This window comes from Mixophyes fleayi, chromosome 3, assembly GCF_038048845.1.
Source record: "Mixophyes fleayi isolate aMixFle1 chromosome 3, aMixFle1.hap1, whole genome shotgun sequence".
Classification (NCBI taxonomy): domain Eukaryota; kingdom Metazoa; phylum Chordata; class Amphibia; order Anura; family Limnodynastidae; genus Mixophyes; species Mixophyes fleayi.
In genome coordinates this window covers 66,178,055-66,205,200 of record NC_134404.1, presented here as the reverse complement: position 1 = coordinate 66,205,200, position 27,146 = coordinate 66,178,055, and the positions used below count along the sequence as shown (strand labels likewise).

Genomic DNA, 27,146 nt, shown 5'->3' with positions numbered 1-27,146 from the left:
AGGCACGTCATCAATGTACAGTAAGGGCGTGCCAGGCACGTCATCAATGTACAGTAAGGGCGTGCCAGGCTCGTCATCAATGTACAGTAAGGGCGTGCCAGGCTCGAGCGCACACAGCGGTGTTCAATTCAAGCTGTGGGCATCTAACATGTACATGTATGTCTGTTATATCACTTGCATCAGCTACAGGTCAGGTGTAAGTGCCGAGTGATAATGATAATGGTCGCGTATGTATGCTAGAACATGTGTTTGCAATCAGGAGCAACTGTAAAAATGCATTGTATGTACAGGAGACCTTAATAATATCATGATACATGTATTTCCTGGGGACAAAAAAAACTTTTTTAAATGTTTTTTTCATTAACTACTATATCATTAACAGGTGACAATAATTGAATACCTTTTATTTTGTGTTCTGCATGGACTTTATAAACCACATATCTATGTACGTGTATTATGTACTTTGTGTCTCAATACGGCAAGGGCAGTATATGCAGAGCCTAGAAACTGTAGTTGAATACACACGTGCGTGCCTGAATGAATCAGGCCCTGTAAGCCCAATTAAGCACACAAATTAAAAGTCAGAAAGAAGAAAAACAAAATTAAAGACATAACATACACAACTGAGGCACTCTCAACCTGTCACTTTAAACAGATAATTAAATAGCAAATAAAATGTTATGAAGTCTGCATAAAACTGATATTTGCTCAATTTTCAATTAAATTGAATATATTCTAAAACCAAACTAAAAGTGAATTCTAGTGTAGAGCAGATTAAACATTGGTTCAGGCATGTACTTCCATAGCATTTAGTCATTACCATTTTATATGGTAGAATTATGCCGCTATGTACAATTGCCTGACAATTACCAGGGTTCACAATCCTGCAGACACCCTCTAGTGGTCACTGCGTCACTTGCTGACTGTTCTGTACACCTGCTAATACCAGCAGCCATGTGCTAGAAGAGATTTGTGAGCAATACATAGCCTGTTCTCAGACAAAGCTTAGGGGGTAAATGTATTAAACTGCGGTTTTTGCAAGTTTTGCCTTTAAACACATTACCGTTTTAAATTTACCCTGCAAAGTCGCCGAATATCTGCGACTTGAAAAAACCACAATTTAATACATTTACCCTTAGGACTTACACATCTCCAGTGTAGGACAAACACAACACCTGTGGATATCATGGAAGTAATGTTTTGATCATTTTATTTCATAATACAAATCAAAACATAATTGCTTGGATTACCATATTAGACATGTATTTAAAGTAATTTACAGTACACACGCATTTGCTTACCAGTACATCTTCAAAACAATGAGGTAATCAGACATAACATTGTAATACATAGTCCCAAGTTCCTTCTGTCAAAATGACAAGCATCCTTCCTTTAAATTCCCCATACTAATGCTGTGCTGGCCAGAACAATAAGTCTGCCCTGGGTGGTTACTTACCCTCCATAAGCGTGACAATTTTCTAGCCTGAAATACTTTCTTCACAAGACAAAATACAAACAGCAATTGGGAATGGCCACAAAGCTTTAAAAAGCTGACCACAATGAGGTCCTGCTGTCCTGTGATACAGCCACATAGCATAAGGCACTACATACTCTCCACTATACCCATGGAGAACATCTCATTATTATTTCCCAGTAATCGGTGCACAGCACAAACATTATGATATTCCAACGTATTCCTTAAGCACTGACCTTGGAAAAATAGCGCTTTGTGTGTGAGGTGCATTAAAGCACCTCCCGGGTTCTACTTTTCTGTAAGCCTACGTACATGATATTCTCACAATAATCACAGATGATTTCTTGAGTGCAGGGGATTCATCTTTCTTCATTGAATGTTGTACCAGCACCAGTAAGAAGATGTGCTTGTATAAGTCAGGCCTTCCATTTCAATGTAAGAATTAGGATATTACTATATTATGAGTTCTCAAACACCCATGAGGCTTTGTCCACTTAGGCCTGTGGTGTTAATGATAACATAAAGGGACATAAAAACACCATATCAGCAGCACTGAGAAAGAGGGAACCGTACTCTGACATGTGGACAGAAACATATGAATGGGCAAAGAAAGGTGAAGGTTACTTAGTATAAGGTCACATCTCCTTTCCCTCCTAAATAATACAGACTCTTTTAGTGGCCACCAGTCAAAGTCACCTGCTGTCCGCAGATTACATGTTAATAGTCCTACTATAATAGGACTACTCTGCTAAGAGTCATTATACCAGTTGGAGCATCGCTGCAGAGCCAGCTCCCAACCGGACATAGAGTCCTCAAACTCTTTCAACTTGCGCTGTGGTTCAAACAGGACCTCGGGCTGTCTAAGCTTCTTCAGTTCCTCTTTGCTGGACCAGATGCCTACAAGATGGGAACAGACGGCAAATTGCAGATGAAAAGCTGTACGTAGTAAAATGTATTATTTTACAGCACCAGTATGCATTTAATAAGTTTGGTGTATTTTACAGTGAGCACCTTTTGGAGTTCAGATCCAAACAGTCAAACTTCACTTGTATACAATACTGTGCAAATGCCCCTCGTTATTAGATGGACAGCTTCAAGGTGCATTACAGGCCAGAAGAGAAAACAAAATGAAAAGAGAACCTGGACTTAGATCCCAGAACAAATACTTACCTAAAGCTAAGCCAGCTAAAAAAGCTGCTCCTAAGGAGGACATATTGGTGTGTTTCGGTTTATCAATTGTGTGGCCAAATAAATCTGCTGTCATCTGCATCACAAAGCTGTTGTTACAGACCCCTCCGTCAGCCCTGCAAGGAGAACAGCACATGACAGCATACGAGAAACACAGACAGACACCACGCTCTCCCTCACCGCTTGCATATATTTACCTGATTAGCGAAATTTTAATAGAGGTCTCTCTCCGCATTGTGTCATACAGTTGCTTATTCCTTGTAGGGAAATATCAAATAATAAAACAATTACAACCACAGGACAAGTGTACACAGTGAAACAACAGCTGCATCAAGTTACATTATCATTAGACATAATATACAAGTTGATCCAATATGAACGAGTATTTTATAATGTTCTTATATATAATTATAAAAGTTTCTGGAGCATGACATAGCTAAAAGTTGCTTCATCTCAGAATGGATGCAATATTGCCAGCTTGACGATAGGCCTCTTTACTTCTCTAAAATAAGCACTAATCTGCAAGTAGCTACCAACCTACAGTTTTGTCTCCCATGATTGTAGCAAAAATAACATTATTCCTGACAAGTTCATTACTTTCTTGTTACTAGCAGCTCTTTTGTAATAAGAAAACCACATCCGAAGTGTAGCGGTTTTAACAGTTTAGTATCATGCTGCTGTAGAGTTGTCTGAATTGTACAATTTAATTTATTACTTTAGGTGATGCCAATTTTTAGTGCGGTGTACCCCTGGTCATTGAACCACAGTGGTGATCACTTTTTGGCGTGCCTAGAAACAGGTGTGGCGGTTGTCCCCAATTAGCTGACAATATTAGAAAGTAGAATATAAATATATAACGCCTGGTCACATTACAGGTATAGGAGGAGACCTGAATTCTGCCAGCCATTGGTACAGAATCACATTTAAAGGTGTGCAACAAGCCAAGTAATAAAACGCTGCGCACACACACAAACAGTGCTTGTGTCCTCTCACTCTCAGATTTAAAGAAGGTTAAACCATGTGAAATAAAATATGTATTGCTTTAATACGGAATCTTGATTTTAATTCAGAATGTAAAAAACAAAACAAGTGCCAGTGCAACTTAGATGAAGGGGTGATAGATAGATTAGAGATAGATAGATAGATTAGAGATAGATAGATAGATAAGAGATAGATAGATAGATTAGAGATAGATAGATTAGAGATAGATAGATTAGAGATAGATAGATTAGAGATAGATAGATTAGAGATAGATAGATTAGAGATAGATAGATTAGAGATAGATAGATTAGAGATAGATAGATTAGAGATAGATAGATTAGAGATAGAGATAGATAGATAGATTAGAGATAGAGATAGATAGATATATTAGAGATAGAGATAGATAGATAGATATATTAGAGATAGAGATAGATAGATATATTAGAGATAGAGATAGATAGATATATTAGAGATAGAGATAGATAGATAGATTAGAGATAGAGATAGATAGATATATTAGAGATAGATAGATATATTAGAGATAGAGATAGATATATTAGAGATAGAGATAGATATATTAGAGATAGAGATAGATATATTAGAGATAGATATAGATATATAGATATATTTGAGATATAGATAGATATATTAGAGATAGAGATAGATATATTAGAGATAGAGATAGATATATTAGAGATAGAGATAGATATATTAGAGACAGAGATAGATAGATATATTAGAGATAGATAGATATATTAGAGATAGATATATTAGAGATAGAGATAGATATATTAGAGACAGAGATAGATAGATATATTAGAGACAGAGATAGATATATTAGAGACAGAGATAGATAGAGATAGATAGATTAGAGATAGATAGATTAGAGATAGATAGATTAGAGATAGATAGATTAGAGATAGATAGATTAGAGATAGATAGATTAGAGATAGATAGATTAGAGATAGATAGATTAGAGATAGATAGATTAGAGATAGATAGATTACAGATAGATAGATTACAGATAGATAGATTAGAGATAGATTCACACCTGAATGCCACAGACTCCAGTATGGCTCGGACGAGGTGGTTCTTGGTGGTGAATGGCTTCAGCCCCATGAATGAGGCACATGCGTAGGGATCATTCACTGGGGCCTACAATACATACAGAGGTGAGTAGAGGAACAAGCTCCCTGCCACTGCCTTCCATAATATAGTAATAGATAAACACTTACATACATGTATCGGCAGCAGGGAGGGAGAGAACAGACAAGTTACAAGCAGTCTACACACACACTATATGCATTATCTCTGGCTCCTAGAGATGGGTACATGCATATAGAATACATATTTACAAATACACACACAAAATGTACACAGAGCTAAAGCATATGACCAATAGGTTGCAGTATTTATCATGGGAGAAATCTTGTGTTCGGGGTGTGTTAGCCCCTTCCCTAGGACCTGGAGCCAATGCCTCCCACAGTGTGGAAGCTATGCAGGCAGTTTTCAATCTCCCTCTAGTGGAACATTGATGAAGTGTGGGGCTATAGGTTTGATAAGACTGGGCCATCTACAAACAGCAGATGTCCCATAGAATGTAGCACTTAAAAGTTGCAAAACAGAAAAAACCCATAAACTAATAATAATGGAGTCTGTGATAAGATGAACAGGGAAGATAAGCCATTTGCCTCCAATTATGTCAGCTCAGTGCCAAAGCCGTAAACTCTGAAATAAAGGTCACTGAAATAATAATAGGAGAATAATAAAGAAAAATGCGTTTAGTAGAACATTTCACTTAAGACTTTTTGGTTACCTGCAGGCCTGTGAAGGATGGTACAAAGTAAATCCCACCACAGTCTGGGACACTTCTGGCCATTTCTTCCGTGTCCGCAAGATCTGTGAAGAGATCTTAGGAATGGGAAATGCTATTAAATGCAGTGTTCTCTGTATGAGGGCTTTATATCTTCTTATGTGGAACCATTGTTTTCCCTCCTTCTAAATCTTCACCCCACCATTATCTTTTCATCACTGTTAATAACACCATCTCTCCTGTTCCCCAACTCCACTGCCTAGGTGTCACCCTCGACTCCTCTTTCTCTTTTGCCCCCCACAATCAATCTTTTGCCCAATCCTGTATATTCCAACTACAGAATATTGCCCGCATCCCACTCTTCCTTTCTCAGGATGCCGCCAAAACCATTCCTCACCAGCCTCCTCCACTCTCATCCCTACCCCCTTCGCTCTTTTTTCAATGTGGCTGAGAGACTTACCTTTCACGCCGCTCTTTCTCTGCATTGCCCTACACTGGCTTCCTTTCCCCTACAGAATCCTCTTTAAACTCCTCCCAGTCACCTACAAGGCCCTCTACCATTCCACTGCCCCTTATATCTCTAACATCCCCTCCATTCACACTCTTGACCATTCCCTGCGTTTGGCCAATGACCGTCGCCTCTTCTCCGCACTCATTACCTCATCCCACACTAGAATTCAAGACCTCTCCCATGCTGCCCCCCTCCACTTGAATGACCTCCCTCCCTCTGTCCCCTAATCTTAGCACCTTCAAACGGGCTCTCAAAACCCATCTGTCTCCTCACCTCCCACTTTCCCGTCTCCTCTTGCCCTTGATCCACTCCACTTACTCTTCTTGTGCCTGCTCTCTGTTTCCCCTCCCCTTAGTATGTAAGCTCTTATGAGCAGGACCCTCTTCCCTTCTGTATCTATATCATTTCTTCTTCTCCTACATCACTATACTTGCTTTGCTTGGCACTACTGAAGTCTTGGTTATACTCATTTTACTCTGTACTGTTGTACCCTGTTTGATCTACTGTTTGTACTGTATTTTGTACGGATACCTTGTGGCGCCATATAGAGAATAATAATAATAATAATAATAATAATAATAATACTAATAATAACCAACACATCATGTTTTGAAGATTTGCAAAGAAGAATTAGCATGACTGATTGATTAGTAATAATACCACCCATTCCCACAGTGGTCAGTCCTCAAAATATGAGCTTTTGTGGATGCATGAGAAACCCTGATCTGAAAGTTATAAATGAATAACACATAGATGTAATGTAAATTGTATAGCGTAGAAGAACACTGCTCTGATTGTTTAACATGTGACCACAGGCACAGTAACTACTGGTCCCCTCTTTCTGCAGCTTCTGATTCCTTATGGCACTAGTTTCATTAGCGGTTTTGTCATGCAACTGGTAGACAAGAGGCAAGCTTGCTGGATCATTGTCTGATAGTCACACAACAGAGCAAGAAGTGTAGCGTGTCTATTAGGAAACCGTCAAAAGAGGAGAGTTAAGGGAGACATTGATCAGTTATTACACACTCAGATATATGAAAATGCTATTGGCCCTCGAATACAGAGATTCTAAGTTTTGGGGCATCTCATGCACCTTAAAAGTGGTCCAGGAAATGCCCAAAAAAACCCAAAACATGCTGAGGTGAGGTGCTGAGACGACTGATAGACCACCTGGAGGTATGAACCTATGGGAGTCAGGGGGCACACTATCCAGGACTTGCAGCTCATGAAGTACCTGGAGGTGAAAGGTTATGGTTTCTATATGGATACACTAATCAAACTCTTAGATATTCTGCTGCATATTTTGTCCTAAAGTGTGTGGTTCTTTTCCTGTAGTTTTGCAAACAATTTCAGAGCCTGTTCTCCTATTATGTGGCAGAAGGTGGTTATCCTGCAGCCTTCCATTCAGGAGCCATAGCTGTATATATTACATTAGGTTTAACTTTGTACATGCCTGCATGAGGCTGGCCATATACTGGATAGTATTATTAGTGAGAGGATGGACAGCCCATGTACTACCAGGAGCATGCTCACTGGGATCCTGGGAAGCACCTGTGATGTCATCAAGCTGCCAGCTTTCCGTAGGTTAGATCTGATTGATCACATGACAGCAGTGTTCCACCCAAATAGCTAAGAGAAATAATGACTGAGGCATGTATGACAGCGAGTGGGAGGGGCGCAGATATAGGGCATTAATAACAGTAAATTGCAATTAGACATACTCAGGTTGTACTATTGTTAGATTTTCAGAACTGAATTACAGGCCCACCTTAAAACAACTAATCATTAATCCAATGTATTTCCCATGCATTGTTCCTGTGTGCCTATAACTATCCTAAAGACTTACTTAGCACTTACTCAGCTCATGTGCCCACTTGATAGCAGTTCCAGTGTCTGTGGCATTACCCTCTGCTAAACACACCACCTCATCGCCAATCTTCCAGCCGACCAGTGGATACAGACCTGGCAGTGAAATTCAGTTATACTGACGTTATACTGGATTTACATTTGAGTGAGCAGTATGGCCATTAGTGCGAACAGACACTCAAACATTGGCACAGTCTTCCTACCTGCTATAGAAGTGTGCAGATTATTCCCTGTATTGATCGTCAGAAATGTTCCCGTTCCCATTGTCAGTTTAACATCCCCCACATCAAAGCAGCACTGGCCAAACATAGCCGCTTGCTGATCAGCAACCTATTAAGAGAGAACAGTAAGGTTAATGCTGTTATGATACCATGATACTAAAGCTTAGACAGCAAACAATTTTGTTTCACACATACGCTAGCTCTTAGATTTAACAATGCAATAAATACAGTCTTACTTACCAATGCCCGAATAGGTATTGGAGCTCCAAATATGCTGGAATCCGCAACTCCAAAGTTGTGACTAAATTGAGATAAAGGTAATAAACATTTAAGATGGGAAAGGTTCTAGAGGTAGAGAGTGATAATTAACTGCTAATGAAATATGTCTGACCTTACCTGGTGTCCAGCACTGGAGGAAATATAGACAGAGGAATAGACAGCAAAGAGCAGAGGAAGGAACTCCAGCTCATCTGAAACAGGAGAGAGGTTGAAGGACTACACTGGAGTCAGATATCACAGGGTCATCATTCTAATAACACTTGTCTAACCTCTGGAAGGATAGAGATGTGGCATTAGGGATGACATTAAATGGTCAGCTGACTAGACCCTGGAGGAAACACCCAGCTTCCATGAGAACAGGTTAGTTGGTTGAGGCTTACACAGCACAGATTAAACAAAAATACAAAGTAAAGCCATTATTTGCCATGAATACATACACTGTACAACGGACCTGCCCACAGAATTAGCTTTGTGACTCTTAGAAAGATGAGGCAGGAGTTGCAGCTATCTGTACTATAATTGGGAGATACTATTCTATTTTTTTTAAAAGAGCTGCAGTGGAGAATCAGGGTAACACTGTACAGTGTATTTCACCTATATGGTTCATATCGGACAATTCCAGTTTTGAGATTTAGTGGCCCTTTAAGTGAAGGGTCAAGGCTAATCTTCCTCTCTATGGTCCTATATTCAGTTTCTAAGCTTCCAGGCTTGTCTTTAGGACTGTTTGAGTAATGTAGCTAATGGTCCTGCTGCTCTCATATGGAGGAGACAATGGGAACATTTATATAAACGGGTGCTTAGGAAATATGTGTCATTAGTGATTAATTTAATACAAAAATATCAACCAATTGTTTGCTGTATGTTAGCGGTAACAACACCTGATTTCTGTGTGTCCCCTAATGAGTGTGCCCAGCTGTAGACCACCACACATCAAGTCAATCAAGAGGTTCTACCCTCTGCACATTCCGCACTGGGGACATCGCTTACCAAGTAAGGGTCGAAAACTCCAGTCCCACTTGCATTTGAATAGTCTGATGCAAATACAGAGCCTGCAAGAGAAGAAGAGCTGCTGTTATGTAGATCAGTGGTGTGTGGTCTATGTAACCCCAAATCACACTTGTTTATGTGTAGCATACAATACCCGATTAAATACACAATAACAAGAGTGTTACTAGCAATGTAGAGGATTTAACCTCTGCTGGGTATAAAACTCCCAGGGGCTGACCAAAACGTGTGCAGCTTCCTCACAACCGTCCAATGAGAAATAAACAAATGCAGTTAAAAAAAAAAAAGAAAAAAGAAAAACTTTTTTTTTTTCAGATCCTTCTGAGAATAGTAAAACCATGCGAGCACACAATATATCTAATGGCAAAAACAGTTTTGCAATTACTTAATAATTTTAGTCAGAAACTAAACGTTGAAAAACTCTGGAAATAAAACTAAAGTTGTATAAGTATTTTCTTCCTTATTAAAGAGTTTTAGAAAAGTTTAAGAACATATAAACAAAATATAAGTGAAAACAAAACAACGAACCATTGGTAGTCGTGTAATCGGCACTTACAAACCAAACACACGCCACAATGACAAAAAAATCACAATGAGTAGAACACCGATAATATAAAGATATCGACTAACTGTGTAACTGACCAGTAGTATTTCTAGTGGGTTAGTCGGTATCATTATATTAACGCTGTTATACTCATCGTGATATTTTTATCAGTGTCAGACTTGTAAGTGCCGGGTTACCCTACCACACCCCAATGAACTACCTGGAGAAACTTTATTACAGTACATTATCAGATTAGGCAAAACATTACAGATAACATTATAGAAAATCTGTGAATCCCAGAACATCACCGCAACAGATACCAAACATTTCCCATCACGTCTGACAGTATGAAAGATTTCACTTTCCCATTTTATATAGCGTAAGCAAATATAGCTGTACAATAATGAGTGTCTGCAGGCAACAGTAAAGCATGGTGGGAACCTTACTCTTGCAAGTTTGGGGCTACATTTCAGCAAATGGAGTTGGGGATTTGGTCAGGATTAATGGTGTCCTCAATGCTGAGAAATACAGGCAGGTGCTTATCCATCATGTAATACCATCAGGGAGATGTCTAAATGAACTTTATTCTGTAGCAGGACAATGGCCCCAAACATACAGCCAATGTCATTAAGAACTATCTTCAGTGTAAAGAAGAACAAGGCGTCTTGATCTCATCATCATCAAGTCTGTGTGGGATTACATGAAGAGACAGAAGGATTTGAGCAAGCCTACGTCCACAGAAGATTGGTGGTTAGTTCTCCAAGATGTTTGGAACAACCTCCCTGCTGAGTTCCTTCAAAAACTCTGTGCAAGTGTACCTAGAAGAATTGATGTTGTTTTGAACGCAAAGGGTGGTCACACCAAAAAAACAAAAATTGATTTGATTTAGACGTCTCTTCTGTTCATTCACTTTACATTTTGTTAATTGATAAAAAAAAACCACCATTATTAAAAGCATCCTTACTTTGCAGCATTTTTTCCACACCTCCCTAAAACAAGGCTGCCTCTAGCGTTAGTTCTGCAAATGTATTAAGTTTATACCTCGCCATCTGTTCCACCCTGACCACAGTGTACACATATTTATTAAACCGTGCCCAGCGATATATATCGAGGTTGTACCAGGTATAACAATGTTGACTGTATCACCATTATCCAGACATGGTGAGTGTCAGCTTTCTCCATGTACGGATTTTTGTTTACAAGTACTCAATAACTATATAAATATTAACAACATAATTTGCCATGTTATTAGTTATCCAGATCCCAAGATATTTACATTTTTTGTGCTTTCTAGAGGGTTTACCTCTAGAGATATCTCCCGGGCAGATAGTGAATATATTAGACCGGACTATTCTGAAACAGGAAAAGTGTCCAAACACATCATGACCCGCAACAGATTGTCACCTGCATCCTCCAATAAGAGCAGCATGTCATCAGCTTAAAGGGTAACAATGCAAGGACATTCACCTGCTGACAGTCCCATTATTTTTATAGGTGATCAAATCAAACAAGCAGGAAGTTCAATAGTCAAATCGTGCAGGAGATAATGGGTAACCTTGCCTTGTTTCCCTCCCAAGCTAATGGGACTGGTGAACTTCGGACCTATACCAAATCCCCCGTAGCTAACAAGGAGACTCTAGTTGGACAAAATTGAATTGTCTCCCCCCCCCCCCCCCCACTTTCTTGCCATCTCCCTCGCTCTCTTTTTGTTCTCCTCCCCTCTCAATCTTCCACACTTTACCCCGTCCCCTACAGACTTATTATGTTTTGTATTACCTTAAATAAAGTGATTTAAAAGTAATAATAATAAAAAAAAATAGTACCATCTAATTAAAACTAATATTCCTCTCAAATTTGGTGAGTGCACAGCATAGTAGGACCAGTCCACCCAGGACCTCTGAATCTCCAAAACCTTATTACGCACGCGATAACCACCAGACATGCTATATCAGGGGAATACCTCCTAATCTGTCTCAGGATAAGTGTTCTGTTAATCTTGCCATATAAGCCCCTAACATTCCATGTGCGCAGACTCGGTCTCCAACATCAGACCACCTGCAGCCTCTATATTATAGCGAAAAAGCTGGAGACACAAGGACCACAGATATCAACCCATCTTTACAATCTTCCCATACACCCAGGTCACCACTAAACTACAGACATAACATAGTGCACAAACGGCATAAGCAGATCTGTGACCTCCATAGGTATGCACAACCAATCCACATAATATACCTTAATATATTATACCATTATATGGCTTCCTATCCCCATCACACACTGTACACTCAACCACTACTTTAGTATATAACACTTACCGAACAATTATAAAAACTTGAATAAAACTTAAGAAGTATTAAGTAAAGGAGGAGGGATAAGAGGGCTACTAACCAATGCCCTATAGCACAGAACTCTCCTTTCATGTAGGATTCTAGTGAAATATAAAGTTGGGTGTAACCCACAATTGATTATTAAAGGCTCCATATTACCAATATCCCTATACTTAAGAGAATGAGGTGATAAAGGCAGCTTCCTGATGTTGTATTACTTACAGGAGATAAACTGATTCTGAGATTGAAATATCCTGAAAAAGAATACGGAATACTGTTCCATACTACCAATATCAATTCTGCAAACTGGGCAGGAGAAGCATAATAAAAGAAAACAGAGCAGTACTCATCTAAAGGTGAACCTGTGAAATAGTCAAATTACAACTGTAAGTCCTGATTTCTGAGGCACTGGATCACTGTCCCACTTGTGGCTAACCAGAGGCCGGTTGTTTTTCCACCCCGTAGCCTCTTCTGTCCGATCTGTTTGTTCTTCCATCTCAAAGTCCCAGAAAACAGACATATTTTAATTTCAAATTATAATGGGCCTTGCTGCCTGGCCAGTTTAAGGACCACATCACGATCTTTGTAGTGCAGGAATTCTTCGATGATGCCTGTTATTAGGAGAAATAAATATTGCTTCTCCTGTATTCCTTTGTGCATGGTAACTATGTGCACAGTGCCCTCCCAGGCACACACCGGTAATGATAAGGCAGGTAAGCCTATCTGCTCTCAGGGGTCTTCAGGCCGGTACTTTGTTTTATTTGATTACTGGTGGGGCCCATGTGGTCCAACGTGCCACTTTATAATGACAAACTATCGGGAACTTTCATGTCACTGGCGCTCACATCAGCCAGGGGTGTTCGATGGCACAAGAGGAACCTCGTCCTCATCCCTCGTCCCCGAAGCAGGATCCTGTCAGTCAGAGGCACAGCCAGCCTGATGGAATGGATTGCAGCACAGGAGCTGCCAAATTACGGGCCTACCTTCCGGTAGTGCAGCAGGAACCATTCACGTCGCTGAGGAATGCCTCCCTGAATTCCTGACAAGATGAGAGAAACGCCTCCACACCAAAACTATTCAAGAGAGCCACATAGTCATTGAAACAAAGATGTATTGCAAGAGAATTGGTGACATGTGACCCACGCCATGCCAGTTTTATGAGCCTTTTACAAAAAGATTTTTTTCCGCCCATCAATTTTATGTGGTCAAATAGTGCGCCGGCTGCAGGCAAAGAAATGCAGAGCAGAATATTGTATTATGAATAAGCCTGAAAATGCCTGTGTGTATGACATTATAAATCAGACTAGACAACTTTTGATGTATTCCAATGAACATTGTACCAAACTGGTGCTCAGGTAACTGCAAGAACAAAAAACAGTGCCGTAACGCTTAGCAAATATTGTGTGGGCAGTGATAAAAAATAAAATATTTTACATAAACAACATCTGATCTAACCGGATCAGACTTTATTGGGTACGACAAAAAACAAGTTGAAAAATGTCTCTTAACTGGGAACATCTGACCTGATTATGGTCAGTGATGTCAGTCTGCAGCACGAATGGGCACTTTAGATCTCATGTAAATTGCATGTAATATTTCCAGGCATATTCGCTGGATGCAGCAATATAGAGGACTCATATCTACCCTGATTTAAACAATGTCATAAAAAGAAAAAAAGAAGGTAAAAATAAGAATATACTGTGTTAAACCATGTATAAAAAGGTACAATTGATATTCCTATACTTAAATTGACTGAGATGATAAAGTCTAAAGGCAGCTTCCTGACATTGTGAAGTCTAGTAGTCCTGTTTGGGGGATCAATGAGAAAATCTTACAGTCTGCCATGCAAATAACTGGATTCTTAGACAGAAAACGATTTGTAGGACAGAGTATTCACCATTGAAAATCTCAACTGGGTGCAGTCAGTTACCAGGACCTTATATAGGATAGGTTACATCACATCGTCCGAAAAGGAGACAAGAATTGTTATGTTTAAGTAGATCAGCAAAAATGCAAAATGTTAAACTGCTTCCATTTCCTCTTTGTGTCAGGAAATGAGCAATGCCAGTCAGTCCATAAGTAACCCAAGGAGTTTCTTGTTGTGAGACAAAGTAAAGGAATATTATAATTGATTCTTGTAGGCTGAATAGGTGCTTAACGCTTTTACTTTCCAGTCCAAAGGTACATTCATCATCATCATCATTTATTTATATAGCGCCAACATATTCCGTAGCGCTTCATTCACACACAGATCCGAAAGCAGCAGAGAAAGGTTTTAGGATCAAAAAGATCTTTCTTTGGCAAAACCGTAGTTGACTTTTATCTCTGTTTATTTCATGTATACTCACCGTCAGTTTTAACGCCAAAACCATACAAATACAACTTTAGCGAGGCTTCTTAGCCAGAATAGTAAAGAAGGATCATTAAAGATATGTTATTTTTTAAAGTTATATATTTTTTTCTCACTAGAAACATTGGTGAAAGGAAGAATGGTGTTTGTAGTCTAGATTAACAAATATTAAGTGCCAAATTCAAGAAAAGATCTTTCGCTTACTTAAATTAGTCGTAAACACATCTTTTTTTTCACTGGAGATTTTATCATAAAAATAAAATGTCTAAATATAAGTTTTCACTGTTTGGCATTAATGCAGACCCCATTAGCTTTCTGTATGTGATACTGGTACACCCAGCACTTACCATCTGTGAGTTTGTACAGAAGCCACGTGTCAATGGTACCAAAACAACAGTTCCCCTCGTCTGCTGCTTGGCGCACCTGCAGGGGTTACAACAATTTCATGTGGTTACTCTATGGAGGGTATAACTGTTTTCCATAAACTACAAAGCATGTATGAGAATATACAACAGCGCAGATACAAGTAGCTCCCTATAACATGTGCTTGTCATTATTCTGTCTTTCAAAGTATCACAAACCACTTAGTAATAAGTATAATATAGCGATTGTGATGTCACCTCACAATAGTTAGACAGCCGTCAGCTTTTATGAATGCACATTCTATATAGGATTTAGTAGTGGAACTTTTAGTTACCAATAAATCATTTTCTCTAAAGCAAATGAGAGACACAGTCTAACCAATGGCATTAAGTCCCACCGCTAGGTAACAGGACACTTTAGGGAGTAAAAACAGACTTCTCCTCTCCCTGTGTAACCCCCATTCCAGCCACAAGGTGATCGTTTCTGTTAAGCAACAGGGATAAAAATGAATGAGCATTTTAACTGGCTTCAGATAAAATGTATTTAAATCCCATTTTCTTTATGAATTATCTGGGTGACACAGACTAACTAATAGGTACTCCCCAAAGCCATGAATGGACGTAGAAAATGTATGTCTCACATGAAACCAATGGACACCCTGTGATACTTCCAAAGGGCGACTCAACTAGGCACTGCTCTGGAAGTAAAAAATACCTGCCAACCCATAGTTCTCAACCCGACACATGTTAAGGAACAGCAGGAAAAAAATACACTAATCTCTTATGTCCAATGTCAAAAATTAACTTCCCCTTAGATATTTCTATTGAAGCATTCAACTTGTTGTGGGAACACATAAATATATCTGAACACCCTGTCTGGAAATGACTGCACATCATCATCATCACCATTTATTTATATAGTGCCACTGATTCCGCAGCGCACATGAAGGAGATAAGGACCCAAAGAGAGAAAATCAACGATCCTGCAATATCACTACTGGTGGTTTCAGGAATGGACCTATGTACCCAAGCCAATAACTTCAATCAACGAGGGCAGTATTCAACACACACTATGCCTATAATCTGTGCACACATTTCTGTTCTGGAAGGGAAGGCAGTATACAGACATCTCTCCTTTATGCTGCTGTAACCCTCCCCTTGCACTGTTACCAGATATGTGTTAGGTGAGTGGGTCCTCTGAACATGTAAAGGGAGTTTCCTTTAAGGCTGGCCTCAATCAACATGGGCAGTATCCCTATCACTATATGGGCAGTATCCCTATAACTATCACAATATGGGCAGTATCCCTATCACTATATGGGCAGTATCCCTATCACTATCACAATATGGGCAGTATCCCCATCACAATATGGGCAGTATCCCCATCACAATATGGGCAGTATCCCCATCACAATATGGGCAGTATCCCCATCACTATATGGGCAGTATCCCCATCACTATATGGGCAGTATCCCCATCACTATATGGGCAGTATCCCCATCACTATCACAATATGGGAAGTATCCCCATCACTATATGGGCAGTATCCCTATCACTATCACAATATGGGCAGTATCCCTATCACTATCACAATATGGGCAGTATCCCTATCACTATCACAATACCACATCATACCACAATATCACACTACCACTTTTTCAAGTGATAGGGCAGTATCCCTATCACTATCACAATATGGGCAGTATCCCTATCACCATCACAATATGGGCAGTATCCCCAACACCATCACAATATGGGCAGTATCCCCATCACTATCACAATATGGGCAGTATCCCCATCACTATATGGGCAGTATCCCCATCACAATATGGGCAGTATCCCTATCACTATCACAATATGGGCAGTATCCCCATCACAATATGGGCAGTATCCCCATCACAATATGGGCAGTATCCCCATCACAATATGGGCAGTATCCCCATCACAATATGGGCAGTATCCCCATCACAATATGGGCAGTATCCCCATCACAATATGGGCAGTATCCCCATCACTATATGGGCAGTATCCCCATCACTATATGGGCAGTATCCCCATCACTATATGGGCAGTATCCCCATCACTATATGGGCAGTATCCCCATCACTATATGGGCAGTATCCCCATCACTATATGGGCAGTATCCCCATCATTATCACTATATGGGCAGTATCCCCATCACTATATGGGCAGTATCCCTATCACTATCACAATATGGGCAGTATCCCTATCACTATCACAATATGGGCAGTATCCCTATCACTATCACAATACCACATCATACCACAATATCACACTACCACTTTTTCAAGTGATAGGGCAGTATCCCTATCACTATCACTATCACAATATGGGCAGTATCCCTATCACCATCACAATATGGGCAGTATCCCCATCACCATCACAATATGGGCAGTATCCCCATCACTATCACAATATGGGCAGTATCACCATCACTATCACAATATGGGCAGTATCCCCATCACTATATGGGCAGTATCCCTATCACTATCACAATATGGGCAGTATCCCTATCACTATCACAATATGGGCAGTATCCCTATCACTATCACAATACCACATCATACCACAATATCACACTACCACTTTTTCAAGTGATAGGGCAGTATCCCTATCACAATATGGGCAGTATCCCCATCACCATCACAATATGGGCAGTATCCCCATCACCATCACAATATGGGCAGTATCCCCATCACTATCACAATATGGGCAGTATCACCATCACAATATGGGCAGTATCCCTATCACCATCACAATATGGGCAGTATCCCCATCACCATCACAATATGGGCAGTATCCCCATCACTATCACAATATGGGCAGTATCACCATCACAATATGGGCAGTATCCCTATCACCATCACAATATGGGCAGTATCCCCATCACCATCACAATATGGGCAGTATCCCCATCACCATCACAATATGGGCAGTATCCCCATCACCATCACAATATGGGCAGTATCCCCATCACTATCACAATATGGGCAGTATCCCCATCACTATCACAATATGGGCAGTATCCCCATCACTATATGGGCAGTATCCCTATCACTATCACAATACCACATCATACCACAATATCACACTACCACTTTTTCAAGTGATAGGGCAGTATCCCTATCACTATCACAATATGGGCAGTATCCCCATCACTCTATATGGGCAGTATCCCCATCACTCTATATGGGCAGTATCCCCATCACTCTATATGGGCAGTATCCCCATCACTCTATATGGGCAGTATCCCCACCACTCTATATGGGCAGTATCCCCACCACTCTATATGGGCAGTATCCCCACCACTCTATATGGGCAGTATCCCCACCACTCTATATGGGCAGTATCCCCACCACTCTATATGGGCAGTATCCCCACCACTCTATATGGGCAGTATCCCCACCACTCTATATGGGCAGTATCCCCATCACTCTATATGGGCAGTATCCCCATCACTCTATATGGGCAGTATCCCCATCACTCTATATGGGCAGTATCCCCATCACTCTATATGGGCAGTATCCCCATCACTCTATATGGGCAGTATCCCCATCACTCTATATGGGCAGTATCCCCATCACTCTATATGGGCAGTATCCCCATCACTCTATATGGGCAGTATCCCCATCACTCTATATGGGCAGTATCCCCATCACTCTATATGGGCAGTATCCCCATCACTCTATATGGGCAGTATCCCCATCACTCTATATGGGCAGTATCCCCATCACTCTATATGGGCAGTATCCCCATCACTCTATATGGGCAGTATCCCCATCACTCTATATGGGCAGTATCCCCATCACTCTATATGGGCAGTATCCCCATCACTCTATATGGGCAGTATCCCCATCACTCTATATGGGCAGTATCCCCATCACTCTATATGGGCAGTATCCCCATCACTCTATATGGGCAGTATCCCCATCACTCTATATGGGCAGTATCCCCATCACTCTATATGGGCAGTATCCCCATCACTCTATATGGGCAGTATCCCCATCACTCTATATGGGCAGTATCCCCATCACTATCACAATATGGGCAGTATCACTATCACAATATGGGCAGTACTCCAAGCACAGCAAAGGAAGGGGTTCTTTACAGTAAGGGCAGTGAAGATATGGAATTCATTGCCAGGGAAGGTTGTGATGGCAGATTCAATAGATATGTTTAAGAAAGGGTTAGACAAATTTTTAGCGGAAAGGTGTATCCAGGGATACGACCGTTAATTTAAAATAAAGGATAGTAGTGGATATAGGGTAAAAATTGGATTGCAATATTGAGTCTGGGGGGATTTTCAAAATTGAAACAGATTGGCAGTTGCTTACTCTGGATTAATTTCAAATATAAGTGCAGGATCGCAGGAGATCCAAAATAGGTTGAACTTGATGGACTGGTGTCTTTTTTCAACCTCATCAACTATGTTACTATGTTACAATGCCTGTTCTCTGTGTGGGTATCAGGTGAAGCAGGACTGAGAAATATTAATAGCGGTCAATCTTAACTGAAGAAAAACTAAGAAAAATGTGAAACCAATGTGCCGGGTGTAATTAAAAGACTGCTGAAGAGGGCATATTTAGGGAGAGAAAGAGTCCAGGGGGTTTATTTACTAAACTGCGGGTTTGAAAAAGTGGAGATGTTGCCTATAGCAACCAGTTTGTAGTTATCATTTATTTAGTACAGTCTACAAAATTACAGCTAGAATCTGATTGGTTTCTATAGGCAACATCTCCACTTTTTTCAAAACCGCAGTTTAGTAAATATACCCCCATGTTGTTACTTCTTATAGTGCTTTGACCCCTTATGGTGGGAACAGACCCCATTAACTCGGCTGTGTCTACCAGATGGATGATGGAGAAATATAGTTGGGAGAGACTACAGTAGATGCGAAGATCATTACCAAAGTATCACACGGAAATACAACACGGGATGCTACTATGACAATGTGTGACTAATTGATTCAGCATTTATCTGTTCAAAACTTGAACTTATCTGTTCCCTTTGCAAGTCGTCACGCAAGGTTTTGGCATCACACAAGGACATTTTTTCTCATCGTTACCTCTGGCATATTCTGTAAAACCCAGGCCAGTCGCAGGGACACATGCTGAGTGGTGAAATTAATCAAACTGGCTGCTAGAAATCTTTTCCTTCGTGTGAAGAAGTGCAGGAGCTTACAGGAACCGTGAACAGCCTTAGGAGAGAGAATTCGCTGGTTAATTGTGACCAATTTCATTTTCCTTATAGACTAATTAAACCCCAATAGGCAGAACTGTAAGAGTCCCATTCCAGGGACTCACTCCAACACGAACGGCTTCTGCTTCAGAATGGACAAACGTCAAAACAGAGCTAGTGTTAGTTCCTAACATAGATGCTGATTGGAGAGAGCCACAGCACGTGCAGTACGAGCAGGGCCGCCTTCAGAAAAAAATCGGGCCCAGTACGGGCCCCCGTGCCACCCCCCCTCCCCCATGAGCAACACATACTTACCTGGGGCCCGCCGCTGGTCTCCGCTATTCTGTCTTCAGCCTAGCTGTCACCGTGACAGCCAGGCACCAGGATCCGATCGCAGGGGTGGAGGAATCATTCCCCCTGCGATCATGTGATCTGTCGCAGGCAGAGCACATGATCCTCCACCCCTGCGATCGGATCCTGGTGCCTGGCTGTCACGGTGACAGCCAGGCTGAAGACAGAATAGCGGAGACCAGCGGCGGGCCCCAGGTAAGTCTGTGCTAAGCTGTTCTACCGGGCCCCCTGGTGAGCCCGGGCCCGGTACAACAGTACCCCCCTGATGGCGGCCCTGAGTACGAGAGACCAACACTGTCATGTCTGCACCCCAAATTCTGTACAGCACTTGCTGTCTGAGTTCTTAGGTCCCTTGAGCTCCCCACTGACCAGTTGGATGGACCAGTTTTTGGGTCGAATTAGCCTTTAGCAACTGCACATTAATACATCAATGTCAAAAGCAGCATATAACCAATTTATGTTACCTGTACTGTGTGTTACAGCTATAATAGTTTCTTCAATATTCAATTTTCACAGGTCTCTCTGAAGATAGCCATCGCCTGGGCAGCTATGAATATTTATATATAGTAGGAATTACCAAATGAACGACTCCCTACTCCAGTCTTCTTAAAAAGTTGCTGTTTCATTTCATCACAATACTGTAACAATCAAATGTTCCACATCTTCCCGACACAAACTAAACCCACCAGCCATAGTTATCGTTGCTATTCAGCGTCGGAAGCTTGGCCCACCAGATCCCACAATCCTTTCATTCTCAACAAACACCCTAAAGCAATCACACCTATGTTGTGCACCCAGTGAGTAAAATCCTTCCTCAAGGTAACAGCAGGATCCTTAACCCTGTCTGTACCATTCTCTAGGAAATGTGTTCTGTTCTGGTTACCAGACTGTGGCCAATATAAATAATGCTTAGGCCAGTTTAGCAGGAAGTATGAGAGGTAGAGGGGCACAGTCTTAGATCTTGCAGTCATGCTTTAGCTCAACTTGTATGGAGTATGTTTTTAAGCTGCAATACAGGTAAACTTTAAATATATTGGGGAACAAAATGTTTTTTTGATGGGCAGCATGGTGGCTTAGTGGTTAGCACGTCTGCCTCACAGCACTGGGGTCAAGAGTTCGATTCTCAACCATGACCTTATCTGTGTGGAGTTTGTATGTTCTCACCATGTTTGTGTGGGTTTCCTCTGGGTGCTCTGGTTTTCTCCCACAATTTAAAAGCATACTAGTAGGTTAACTGGCTGCTATCAAATTGACCCTAGTCTCTGTGTATGTGTATATGTTAGGGAATTTAGACTGTAAGCTCCCATGGGGCAGGGACTGATGTGAGCGAGTTCTCTGTACAGTGCTGCGGAATTAGTGTCGCTATATAAATAATTATATAAATGATAATGATAACTACACACAAGTCCATATACTGTTCTGCTCCCATCAACTAGACCTTGGTTGGCCATGGACCTTGCCAAGACCCTTTTTTTCAGTCGCATGTAAGCGTGTAGTTATAGGTTAATCTAAACAGTGTAATACCTTTAGCAGGAGAGAACTGTTCCAGGAACTAACCAAGTCTGCAGCCCGCAGGTCCTGCCAGCTGATGAAATTATGGAATGGTTTTCCAGTATTCCTGGACAGATAAGGCAATATAGGAAAAACATCAGAGATCTTAAGGGGTAGGGGGGGGAAGGCATAGATTATTCCTTCACTAATAAGAACAAGAAATATCAGATGTCACCAGCACACTGATACAATGGGTGAAAAACGATAAAATACACTTACAGTAATAATTTAAAGCTCAACAACTGAAAACCCTAAGTTCCATATGGAATATTATCTTGTGACCTTTATATCTTTATGTGACAGAACTGTAGCACCATGCTTTGTTTATGTTTAGAACCTGGTGTGGTGATGTTCCTATAGTAATCTAATTTTATTCTAATGGGACAAATAATGGAAGCATGCCTATTAGGTCTCAATTAGTGAGGTCTTATCCGCTGCTGCGTGTGAGATATAACCTGTATACACTTCTATTACTTCTTTATCTTGCTCCATGAGGCGGCTGCTGCAGAGGCGGTCCTGTCATGACAGACAACATGTGACAGAATCGGTCTCTAATTCACCTGCATGTTTTGGTCGAATGCACAGATCTGCCAATTAGCAGCTCATGCCGAGTGACCAAAAGACATAGGGGCTTGTTAGTCTAGTCAGATTACTGCACATACACACAGATGGCAATCATGTGCTGAAAGGATTTACAGGCATGCTCCAAAAGCATTTCAAATTATTATTATTCTTTTTGTGGGGGGGAGGGGGTAGGGGAGAATTTGACAGCTAAATGGCCAATATCACTGCATGTGTAACAATAATTGGTGAATCTGATTTATTTCCTATTAAACAACGGTTTATGTGCAGGTTCAATCACCTTTCTGTGTGCACCTAAAGATCATGAGTTGACCCTGAGGAAACAAGATTGTAACAATGGCTGATCAGATTTCAAGTGTTTTGAAAAGTATGTAAAATAGGTTAAGGGATCAGTGCCAAGGTAGTTTTGAGGTAATATGAGGCAGAGATGAATTGCTGTAATACACTAGTTCCCAAAGGTATCACATTTAAGCAGACTTTAGGGAGAAACCAATATACCCCCATTTGCAAACATTTTTTTTTTTTATTATTTAGGGATGAGGTGGCAGTCATTACACTGCATTAAAAATCATCCAAGTTGAAACTGTCTTTGTTTCATCACTGTTGAGCATTGATTTTACCACAGCTAATTAATCCCCAGTCTGCAACAGCTTACTTGTTCCAAGTAATGAAAGTTGCTCTCTGTGTGGAAATTCCAAGACCAGCAACCTGACTCATGTTAATACCTGCATCTGTGAATACATATTGAACAATGGATGTCAGTAATGAGTTAACAAACATGTCATAGTAACCATAGCAGAACAGAACTAATTGTTCGGCAGCCATGTCATCTTTATTTTAAGCCATTACCTTTCACTGCCTCCCTCACTACAGTCACAAACTGCTCCCATAATCCTTCAGGGTCAATCTCCACACATCCGTGGCGAGGATACAGAACCTTGATCTGACAAAAGGACAATTAAGACAAGTTGTAAAAATCTGTTACCCATTGTTCCTCATACTCTGTGATTAACCTCACTTATAAAAGATCTAACATAAAAATTTATAACCGATAACAACCCATTTACAGAAGATGTATTTAGGTATTGTAAGCTACAATATTATCTCTTACTATGGGTGATGGGAAAGAAGTAAGAAAGGAACATAGTCCAGTCTGTATCTTATCTGTGACTTTACTACCCTAACCTGTCATTACTTAGCACTGATGCCCTTCTTGGACCATGGGGTGAGAAAAACAAGGGAGGGGAGCTAATCTACACGTGTTCATAGAAATAAGTTAACCACTATATGGAGTTCACTGCATTGCTGAAGTGCAGAATATACATTGGAGTATTGAAAATTTGCACTAATTTGGCTAATTGTAAAATAATTTATTATTACTTAGGGAAATGTGTGCATGGATGCAATGTTCTAAGTTCTGAAGCACAAAATCCAAATTATCCTAAAACTACAATATGGTTAATTTGAAAAATCAAAATCAAACCACATGATACATAACAAGAGCCACTTCAATGTTCTCTATTCACTTCACTTCCATCCACCTCCCATTATGTACCTCTCAGTCCATACCTCTATCATTATTCTTCTCTTTCACATATTTCAACATTATTGATATAGTTTTTCCCTATCTCTCATTAATTTACTATTCCATTACTTACTTTCCTCTTGTGTTGGTCATCACTATTTATATTAGTATTAATAATATTTTTAACATCATGCTTCGGTATCACTACCACTGGTCTTTGAAGTCTCATGTCACACCACTCCGGTCACCCAGACATAGGACATCAAAGCCAAGCCCACTCAGTGCTCCCTGACAATGCAGAAGTGAGTATACCCTTTTTTCTAGTTAAACTATGCGGAGAATACCAAGTTTGTAGTACACAATATAATTCAGACAAAAGCTTACCTCACAGGCGAAGCCATTTACTATAGCCACCAAATCTACATGTGGGCAGCATGTGCAGTACAACACAGAGATCAATGGACCCAATGGCAGGCTGGGCTGGGGGGCATCTGCCCCATGCGCCAGTCCCATAGTGGGCTACCTTGGGCTGGGTCACCTGCATTTTGTTCCCTTTAAAATAGGCTGCTAAATCGTGTCCTGCCCCCTGGGCAGAAATTTGTCAGTCCTCCCCTGAATGGACCCCTAGCCAGTGGTACTGTACCAGATATATACTTGCATCAAACTCCACTTGGAAAGCAACACAAGTAGTTTCTGAAGTGCTGCATAGACAAACCCTATAACTCTGGGGGAAAAAGAGCTCAATCTCTGCATTGTTTTGGAGTACTAGTTGGGTATTTAGTCGGTATTCTGAAGCAGTCAGGAGACTGAAACGATGGATACTCCAAATTGTAAAGTGCTACAGAATTTGCTGTTGTTATATAAATAAGGGTTGATGATTCTTTATAACTATTAAAATTCATACCTGGACATTTATACTTTCACACAGAATCATATAATGCCACATTGTATCAGCATCCATATCAGCAATCTTCTGCCACATTTATCTCATTTAAATATTTTACTCTCTATTTATGTATATATTAACTCTTTGGGCTTCCCATTCTGCTATATAGTAATTAAATTGCTTAATTCTTTATTATTTAAGACTTACCTGTACTCAAAACAATTTTCAAAGGACATGGCTTGGTTACATCATTTAATGCACTAATACAGCATTTGTATTGTGCAATATCAAAATTAAGCTACACAAAAGGCTACAGGATTCACTTACTGTAATCCATTTCACACTTCATATATTTCACAAGACTAATGTGTATAAGACATTCTTTAGCTTAAAAAAAGGTAATCAAATTTCTCATTGTATGCCAACATGTTCCATACACATGCCACCGTGTGTGGTTTTGGAGGAAGTTGTTCCATTTTGAGAAACACACTTGACAGAAGTAAATTTGCAAGATATTTCTATATCAAACTAAAGCTGGACATACTTGTTAAACAGTGTTATCCCCAGAAAGTTTTACCAGCCGTGTGGCATTAATAAGTAGCCGAGTGGGGGCAGTTGTAATATTTTGCAATAATACTGAAAATTGTTGGAGGTTATTGCCCACACCTATCATGACTGGTCAGATTTGTGTCAGTGGTATAACACACACTGCTGGCTGTAGTGCTCATAGTGCCTGTTATAATACGAGAAACAATGGTTTATTCTATTATAATAAGACTTTGTTGGGCTCCAAGAGCCGGGTGTCAAGCCAAAACAGGCGGGTGAAGCACCTGGGAAATAGGTGCTGGGGAGAACACTGTTAAAATGCAAACTTTTTTTGTAATTGAATTGTAAGACAATAAAAACATGCATGAGCGACAATAAATTAATATAATCAAATATAGATGTCAGAATAAAATCAATAATGTGGTCAGGAATGGCTGAAACTTTTCATCTAAAATGGTTGAACTGAAGTACTTTAAGGGGCATGCAATTTAGTCTTGCAACAAAAATCTGATGATGTGTGTGAAGCAATCAGTTGTAATCTGATCATTATTCAAAATATCAGTGCATGTGCTGTAAGTAAACATTTTAGAAGTTGCATACAAAACTCAAATTGTTTGTTAAAAATTATGAAATATTAGGTAACCTGTGGCTCTCCAGCTGGTAAACTATAGGTACAACCAACCAGTAAAAGGCTGACAGGGCATGCAAGGACTTCTAGTTCTACACAGGCTGGGGAGTCACATACTGCCTACCTTGCACTGCAATTAGAGACACACAAGGCTTTACATATAAAATATCCTATATGTTTTGTACCAATCTGTGCCTAACAACCTACTACATATGATGGGAAATTGCAGTATTTACAGTATGTTTTATATTGTTTACTGCTAGAGGATACTTAACTACACAAACAATATTTATGTGCATCCTCTAGGTAACCAGTCACATTCCAGCTGATGCCAGGGCATGCTGTGCATTGTAGTTCCACAACACCTGGAGAGAATAAAGTTTCTTATGCACGATCTGTTGTCACAATTAAGTCCACTGTACTGTCACAACACCTACAGTACGTGTGTGTGTGAGGCCATAAAATGTTTTCACGAGCACCTCTAGACTATAATTGATGCTGCTATTAGGCCGACAGAGTGCACACCCCGTATCTGTGCTGTTGTTCCCAATGCCCTGCCAGTCTCCCTGTCACCCGGGACTACTGACACCCAGCTCGCCCGCCCTGGTACCTTGTCCTCCGCACACCCGCAGGTCTCCGCTGCCGCGTTGTACACGTGACATCTCAGGATCGTGCTGCCCACATCCACAGCCAAGACCAGCCGCTCCCGGTAGCCGTTCCTGACGGAGCCCATAGTACGTGCAGCCGCCGCCGCTCACCCACAGATGACTGGTCCTGGGCGGCGCCTCTCTTGCTGAATCCATGATTCCAGAGGGGGGAGCTGAGAGAGCCTGTACCAGCAGGGAAACCAGCCATATTACCAGGTACAGCATAACGTACATATTATCACGGGTATAATATGACAGCAGGAGGGCCGTGTATACATTTTAGTAAAGGCTGAACCCGTGCACGTTT

General features: G+C 40.6%; 2 protein-coding genes across 3 annotated transcripts in view; one reads left to right on the top strand and one right to left on the bottom strand.

Moving 5' to 3' along the window:
* The window catches only part of RNF168 (ring finger protein 168), a 123,666-nt gene that overhangs the window by 62,055 nt on the left and 34,465 nt on the right, over positions 1 to 27,146 (top strand). The window contains exon 1 of one of the 2 annotated variants that reach the window (XM_075201607.1): positions 26,842 to 27,055. The exons of the other annotated variant lie outside the window; for it this stretch is intronic. The gene's annotated coding sequence lies outside the window, so the exon portion shown is untranslated. Of the gene's footprint in view, positions 1 to 26,841; positions 27,056 to 27,146 lie in introns of those variants that run through there. 2 annotated transcript variants of the gene reach the window in all.
* Positions 1,194 to 27,146, bottom strand: GK5 (glycerol kinase 5). The gene is made up of 16 exons (XM_075201608.1): positions 26,803 to 27,146; positions 23,457 to 23,550; positions 23,263 to 23,338; positions 21,999 to 22,092; positions 20,011 to 20,142; positions 14,910 to 14,985; positions 9,321 to 9,382; positions 8,451 to 8,524; positions 8,295 to 8,355; positions 8,037 to 8,163; positions 7,825 to 7,929; positions 5,460 to 5,554; positions 4,695 to 4,798; positions 2,860 to 2,919; positions 2,645 to 2,778; positions 1,194 to 2,371 (listed from the first exon to the last, which is right to left on the bottom strand). The coding sequence occupies exons 1-16, from the start codon at positions 26,923 to 26,925 to the stop codon at positions 2,223 to 2,225; spliced, it is 1,566 nt and encodes a 521-aa protein (XP_075057709.1). The 5' UTR covers positions 26,926 to 27,146; the 3' UTR covers positions 1,194 to 2,222.

Coding starts and splice junctions, on each gene's coding strand:
- GK5 (XM_075201608.1), bottom strand. CDS start 26,925: ATGGGCTCCGTCAGGAACGGCTACCGGGAGCGGCTGGTCTTGGCTGTG. Junction 23,339..23,456: donor AGTGAGGGAGGCAGTGAAAG/GTAATGGCTTAA, acceptor ATGTATTCACAG/ATGCAGGTATTAACATGAGT. Junction 14,986..20,010: donor TTTTACAGAATATGCCAGAG/GTAACGATGAGA, acceptor TAACCCCTGCAG/GTGCGCCAAGCAGCAGACGA.